Genomic DNA, 7,749 nt, shown 5'->3' with positions numbered 1-7,749 from the left:
CAGGAATGATACATGTTGGCATTTTGTTTGGTTTTTTCCCCCCAGGAAAGAAAAAATCTCAGGAAAGTAAAAACAAGGGGAAGAAAGCAGTGGATACGAAACAGAAAAAGGCTGATTTGGACTCTACTTCTGCAAATATGAGGGATTCTAAAGAAGGTGAGTTTTCAAGTATCTCCTTTTTATTTATTCCTTCTAACTGTCTCTTATTATCAAAGGATTCTTTTTGTCATGTTTAATATGTTAGCATCTTATGTTACTGTATCAAAGTTAACATGTTTATATTTTGCCCAAACCTTTTTATTAGTGAGGAACTTGGATAATCAGAAGTTTGGAATTAAGCATGTAACTCTGACAGCACAAAAATCTAACATACTGTAAAATTTAGAAAGAAATCCAAATTTCTTAGGACAGAAGAGCATATAAAAGTCCTTATTCTAAAATAATGTCTTTGGAGCATAGTTACACAGTTACTATTTACTGCTATTTAACAGAAGTCAGTGTCAAGGGGAAAAAATACAATATTAATGCACTGACCAGCTGAGTGTACTGTTTGTCCTAAAGATTTTTTGCAAATGCTATTTATAAATTTACTTGGCTTTTGTCATGTACTGTTAATGTAAAATTGCCTGAAAGATATTTTAAATACATAATTCTTGGTCTGTATTACAAGAATGTAAAACTTGCCCCTACTGTGAGTATAAGTGATAATGCAAACATTAAGCAGAGGTGGTTGCTTTCATTTTGCTAAAGTTGCAGAAATACAATTACTGAATACAGATTTACTCTTAGTGAGAAGTAGTGATCTTGTGTTGGCTCATACATGTTGGAAAAGTTGTGTTGAAGATAGAAGAAAGATGTAGCATACTAGGAAGGGACTGGTAAAATCTGTCTCATGCTTTTGTTTTCATCTGTTGTGTATCAGGTCATAAAGAGGAAGATGAAACACCTTCTGTTTCTGCTGTACTGTCCCTGGAACAAACAGCTGTGATTCAGGAAATGGTAAATCAAGATGTCCTTCCAAAGCTGATGGTCCCCAGTCCTACTAGTGAACCACAAGTGGTAACTGAAGACAAACAAGGAGAGGCAATAAACTGCGCATCAGATGATTTAGATGATGATGAAGAGGAGGATGATGATGAAGAGGAAGATGAAGAGGAGATAGAAGATACCAGCATGCCTAAAGAAAATGCTGGAATGCCTTTGATGTGCGAAGGGAAGTTAGATTCTATGGAAGAGCAGAAGAGTACATCAGAAGAGTCTCCAGAAAGCTCTCCAAAGAAAAAACTTGTGGTGAAAATTCCAAAAGCAAGAAGCGAATCAAATGGTGATGTTCAGGAAACCTTCATGTTCCCCTGTCAGCACTGTGAGAGGAAGTTCACAACGAAGCAAGGTCTGGAGCGACACATGCACATCCATATCTCCACTGTAAACCATGCCTTCAAGTGTCGGTACTGTGGGAAAGCCTTTGGCACTCAGATTAACAGGAGAAGACACGAGCGACGCCACGAGGCAGGGCCTAAAAGGAAACCCTTCTTAACACTAACATCATCACAACACTTGGATAATGTTGCTGATAACCAAGTCATTGTGGATGATGGTCTAAAAGATGACTTAAACATTTCTGGTCTTGTGCAAGACTCTGTTGTCTTGGATGCTGAGAAAGTTTCCCAAGAAATGTCACACTCTGCTTTTGCTGAGGAAAATAAGGAGCCCAAAGAATTGCATCCCTGCAAATACTGTAAAAAGGTTTTTGGAACTCACACCAACATGCGGAGGCACCAGCGCAGGGTTCATGAGCGTCATCTTATTCCCAAAGGTGTCAGAAGAAAAGGATTCTTCACTGAAGAGCCACCACTTCAGACAGAGCAGGCCCCACCAGTCCAGAGTGTATACATAGCAAGTACAGAAATAGAAGAGGAAGGTGAAGTAGATGATGTCTATATTATGGATATTTCCAGCAATATCTCTGAAAATCTAAATTATTATATCGATGGTAAAATCCAGTCCAACAGCAGCACTAGCAATTGTGATGTGATCCAGATGGAGTCCAACTCTGCAGACTTGTATGGGCTGAATTGTATCATCAGCCCAGTCACGGTGGAAATCTCCTCAAATTTAAAGGTGACACAAACACATGTGAATGAACCTCCCAAGGAACCCTCCAGTAGTGGGAGCAGTGAATCCAAAAAGAGGAGAACTGCCAGCCCTCCTCTTGTACCAAAAATAAAAACTGAAGTAGACCCAGAACCTATAACTCCTACTAATTCTTTAAATCTTCCTCTTAGCATTTCAACAGAAAGCTTACCTTTTCATAAAGAAAAAGGTGTTTATTTGTCATCAAAATTAAAGCAGCTTCTTCAGACACAGGACAGTAAGAAGGTAACTCCTTCAACTGAAATCCCTAAACTAGGACCTGCTGTTCCATCATCACCTATTTTGCCTCCAGGATCCAGCAGATTTAAAAGAAGGACCAGTTCTCCTCCCAGTTCTCCACAGCACAGTCCAGTACTTAGAGACTTTGTCAAATCAGGTGAGGGGAAAACTGTGTGGAGTGAGAATGTTCGGAGTTCAAAAATGCCAAAGTTAGAAAGCCACAGCAACTCACCTGCTTGGAGCTTGACTGGCAGGGAGGAAAAAGAGACCTCAAGCCCGCTTTGCTTTGAAGACTATAAAATATCAAAGGACTGGACAGCAGCTCCCACTTTTGGCAGCGTGTGCAACCAGCAGCCACTGGATTTATCCAGTGGTGTGAAACAAAGGTCTGATGCAAAAAATAAGAATCAGGTTCACTGTGAATCTGTGTTAGATTTAAGTGTGCATAAGAAGCCGTGCAACGATGCTGAATTTAGGGAATACAAAGAAAATGCCATCCAGCCAACCTGTAGTGGTGTTAAAAAGAAGAAACCAACCACCTGCATGTTACAGAAGGTTCTGCTGAATGAGTATAACGGCACAGATGCAGCCCCAGACAGCACAGCCAGTGCCAACAGGAGTGTGAGCCCCAGCAAATCCCTGGAACCTCAGGCAGAACCTGAGGTGGATCCCAGTCAGTCTGCATCATCTTCTGTTGACACTCAGCCCCTCAGTTCCTCCATTTCCCCTGTGCCACAGGCACCTGCTGTTCCTGCCCTGTGCCAGCTGCCTCCTTTGTTAATCCCAACCAATCCCCCTTCCCCTCCACCCTGCCCACCCATGCTGACAGTGGCTACATCACCTCCTCCCCTTCTTCCAACAATGCCGTTATCGATCCCAGAGGTCTCTGTCAGTGCCACTAACACTTCTTCTTGTCCATCCCCACTTTCCAACACTACTGCTCAGTCCCCACTACCAGTTCTTTCACCTACAGTTTCTCCTTCTCCATCTCCTGTTCCTTCTGTTGAACCTCTTATTTCTGCTGCTTCACCTGGTCCTCCTACACTGTCTTCGTCATCTTCCTCCTCCTCTTCCTCCTCCTTCTCCTCCTCTTCATCTTCATCATCTCCATCTCCACCTCCTCTTTCTGTAGTTTCCTCTGTCGTTTCCTCTGCTGATAATCTCGAAAATACTCTCCCAATAATAAAACAGGAAGAAACTGAAACTGAGCAGCAGAAAGCAAGAGAAGATCCTCACACTTCCAGTGAATCAGGAGTAGTGCAGGAAACATTCAATAAAAGCTTTGTGTGCAATGTCTGTGAATCACCTTTTCTTTCCATTAAGGACCTAACGAAGCATTTATCCATTCATGCTGAAGAGTGGCCCTTCAAATGTGAATTCTGTGTACAGCTTTTTCGGGATAAAACAGACCTGTCGGAACATCGCTTTCTGCTTCATGGAGTAGGAAATATCTTTGTTTGCTCCGTCTGTAAAAAGGAATTTGCTTTTTTGTGCAATTTGCAGCAGCACCAGCGGGATCTCCATCCAGACAAAGAGTGCACACACCATGAGTTTGAAAGTGGGACTCTGAGACCCCAGAATTTTACTGACCCCAGTAAGGCCAATGTGGAGCACATGCAGAGCCTGCCAGAAGATTCCTTGGAACCTTCTAAAGAGGAGGAAGATGAAGATCTAAATGATTCCTCTGAAGAGCTTTATACTACTATAAAAATAATGGCTTCTGGAGTAAAGTCTAAAGATCCAGATGTTCGCATGGGTCTCAATCAACACTACCCAAGCTTTAAACCACCTCCATTTCAGTATCACCATCGTAATCCTATGGGTATTGGAGTTACTGCAACCAACTTCACTACCCACAATATTCCACAGACTTTTACTACTGCCATTCGATGCACAAAATGTGGGAAGAGTGTTGATAACATGCCCGAGTTACACAAACACATACTGGCCTGTGCCTCTGCCAGTGATAAAAAGAGATACACACCTAAAAAAAATCCAGTACCACTGAAACAGACAGTGCAGCCTAAGAATGGGATGGTGGTCATAGCTGGCCCTGGAAAGAATGCCTTCAGACGAATGGGTCAGCCTAAAAGACTCAATTTCAATGTTGAGATTAGCAAAATGTCCTCAAATAAACTAAAAATAAGTGCATTGAAAAAGAAAAACCAGCTCGTCCAGAAAGCTATCTTGCAAAAAAAGAAATCTGCCCAGCAGAAGGCAGAGCTGAAAAACAATCCATCTGAGTCAGACTCTCACATCTGCCCCTACTGTAACAGGGAGTTCACTTACATTGGAAGTTTGAATAAACACGCATCCTACAGCTGTCCCAAAAAACCCATCTCTCCCTCCTCGAAAAAGAATTCTTCCAAAAAAAGTGCCAGTTCCTCACCTGCAAACAGTGAGAAAGGCAGCAACCAGCGGAGGAGAACAGCAGATGCAGAGATCAAAATGCAAAGCATGCAGCCTCACCTGGGCAAAACAAGAGCACGGACCTCAGGACCTGCACAGCTCCAGCTTCCCTCTGCATCCTTCAAATCCAAACAAAATGTTAAGTTTGTACCTCCCATTCGGTCTAAAAAGCCAAATTCATCTTCATCCTTGAGGAACTCTAGTCCTGTAAGAGTGTCCAGAATGTCCCATGTTGATGGGAAAAAAACTAAGGGGGTGGCTAAGAACAGTTCCTCTGGAATCTCCAGCAAAGCATCCCGGAAATTGCATGTCAGAATACAAAGGAATAACAAAGCTGTTCTACCAAGTAAGTCTGCTGTGGCAAGTAAGAAAAAGGCAGACAGATTCACTGTAAAATCCAGAGAGAGGATTGGAGGACCCATTACTCGGAGCCTTCAGCAGGCAGCAAATGCAGAGGCAGCAGAAAACAAAAGAGATGAAAGCAGTACAAAGCAAGAGCTAAAAGATTTCAGGTAAGCATTTCCTTTGAAACATCCCAGGAACACGTTGCTTGCTGGTTTTCTCATTTTCTTGGTCTTCTTGAGATTCTTATACTTAAATAATAAAAAATGCATCTCCTAAAATGTGGTTTGGTAGCTCAGTCCTGAGGTCTGATGTACATACTTGATGCATTTTGTCATGTTGTCCTGAAAGAACACATTGTATAGAGAATGTCTTCAATTATAAACTGAATCAAAAACTCTGGAAAAAATGTCCATACTTGAGTGCTAATAAACTTAATGTCATTAAACCTATTGTCATTGGAGACCATGACCTTGTATTTGATCCCTAACATATATTGTGGCCCAAAAATCATTCTGAATTTAGTTTATGGAGGTTCACTAAGCTAAAAAATCATGGCTGCCTTTTTTTTTAACTCACTAAAATAACTTGCATTGTTGGTTTTTAATAAAAAACATTCTCTGCGTATCATATGAAAAGAAAAATAACCCATGACCAAATACTTCAAAAATGTATGTGCATTCTGAGATCATCAAATACTTAATGGAAGGGAAATAGACATGTAAGAAAAGTTGCATGAACATGTACATTTGTTAAAAGTGTCATGCTCTTATGTTTCAGTATAAACATTTTATAATTAAATTCCTACTTCTTTTTGAGAAGCAGCATTCTAATCACAAGAAAGGCTAAGATTTCAATAAATAAAATCTTAATCTATGTGCCTTGAGTCCCAACTTGCTGTAGTCTCTCAAATCAGGAAGATAAACTTGCAAACTGTTGATAATTTTTATTAGCCTACTCCTGCCCTGTTGTTCTTGGAAATAGGGATCTGATTTCACTTTCACAAAGCTCACTGGTTAATTAAGAGTTCTTTTGGTTTTGCTAATTGCTGTGATTAACACCAGGTGTATGGCTGAAGGGAGCATTTTTTTAATCAAATTGATAGTGGAGGAGAGAGAGGAACTGGCTGCTTCCTGCAGGACAAGTTTTCCCTGGTAGAATTGGTCAGGAAGTGTCAAAATCCAAACTGTTGGCAGCTGGTGTGTGTTACAGTGAAGATCTAGGTACAAATTGTGAAGAAATACTTTATAAAGGCTCAATGTAACAGAATTCTTTCCAAGAGGTAGGTGGGGATTTGACTTCAAATAGTCAAAACCCAAATTAGAACATGGTGAAGGAGAAAAACGTTACTGGGATTTGGAGATGTCCTGGTTTGAGCCAGGATGAATGGTTTTAAAAATGGGGGTAAGGAGCAAGGACTGTCCAGCAAGCCTGTTCTCTTGGGGACATCATCTTCATGTTGCTTAATTCTCATCAGCTGCTCTCTTAGTGTTATGTTTAAGACTGTATTTTACACAATGCCAGAACAGATCAGAATTGGAAGCCAGGATGACATGTTTCCATCTAAATTAAGCATTTGGACCTTCAGCAAAATAACAAACTTGGAAATCTGTGCATATGGAAATAATTTAATAGCATTGGGGGTAAAAACCAGTTTACCCAGGGGTAAAATTTCCTTGATTGTCTCAAATACTGTTAGTTTGCTTTGGCAGCTTGCAGCCTTTGCTGGTTTATTGAATAGTTCTAGAAGAATTCTTGCTTTGTTTCTGAAATAACATTCATAAATCTAGATGGTTTAGTCAACTTTTTTAATGTCAAGCATGTAGTATGAAGAATTTTTTTACATACACTAGGATCAGCACAGGCTGAGGTCAAGCCTACTCTACATAGGCTCTGTTGGGTATTTTTTTCCAGAAAATCTTAATTCTTAATATTCTTTCAAGACTTGCTTTGTGTAATATTTATCTCCAGATTTGTTTTTCACCTTTCAGTTTTTCTGTGTAAACATTACTCGGTTCACAAGTAGTTTGTTTTGTCATTTATCCTCAGTTTTTGTTTTTTATTTTCTAGGAACATCCTGTAAAAAAAACAAACCAAACCAAAACCTCCCTTAATGCCATGGTAGAGCTGTTGCATTCTCAACTTAGGATAAGCACTACGACAGTGGCTGTGAAATCCACCAAGCTTCTGAAACCAGCTGAAGCTGACTCTCAGTCAGAAAATTGCCTGCAGGCTTCTTGCTAATATTCAATGGCAGGCATAGATTTTCCTATTTGGTGCCTGACACACTTGCTGGGCTACAGGATAATTCAGATAAAAAGAGAAGGGTACTCTTAAAAACAAAACCAAACCCATGTGAAGCCATCCAAAAAAAACCATAGTGGGATTTGCTAAAATGAATTCAACCAAATCTTTTGCTCTGGTGTTTGCTCCTGTCCTGGTTTTGTTCATGAATGGCAGGCAGGTCATGTGTACTTTGGCAAAGCAGATTCCTTCATTTTGTCAATAATTCAGTGTAGATTCAGGGACAAGAAATGTTGCTGCACTCAAAAGTATTCTTGTTGTAAGTCTCTTAAAGCCTTTTGTCTAAATGAATCATTAGAGGCTGACCCAGCAGACAGAATT

The 7,749-nt window shown here is 40.4% G+C and overlaps 1 protein-coding gene across 1 annotated transcript; it reads left to right on the top strand.

Annotated features, from left to right (window-relative positions):
• Window positions 1-137: 137 nt before the first annotated feature.
• PRDM2 (PR domain containing 2, with ZNF domain) lies at window positions 138-7,315 on the top strand. Its single transcript, XM_010005116.1, has 3 exons — window positions 138-156; window positions 923-5,294; window positions 7,195-7,315. Exons 1-3 carry the CDS (start codon window positions 138-140, stop codon window positions 7,205-7,207), a joined length of 4,404 nt encoding a protein of 1,467 aa, XP_010003418.1. The 3' UTR covers window positions 7,208-7,315.
• The last annotated feature ends 434 nt before the right edge of the window (window positions 7,316-7,749 follow it).

The sequence above is a fragment of the Chaetura pelagica genome, unplaced genomic scaffold, assembly GCF_000747805.2.
Source record: "Chaetura pelagica isolate M959 unplaced genomic scaffold, ChaPel_1.0 scaffold159, whole genome shotgun sequence".
NCBI lineage: Eukaryota > Metazoa > Chordata > Aves > Apodiformes > Apodidae > Chaetura > Chaetura pelagica.
The sequence above is the reverse complement of the archived record's forward strand: the minus strand, read 5'-3'. Positions and strand labels throughout refer to the sequence as shown.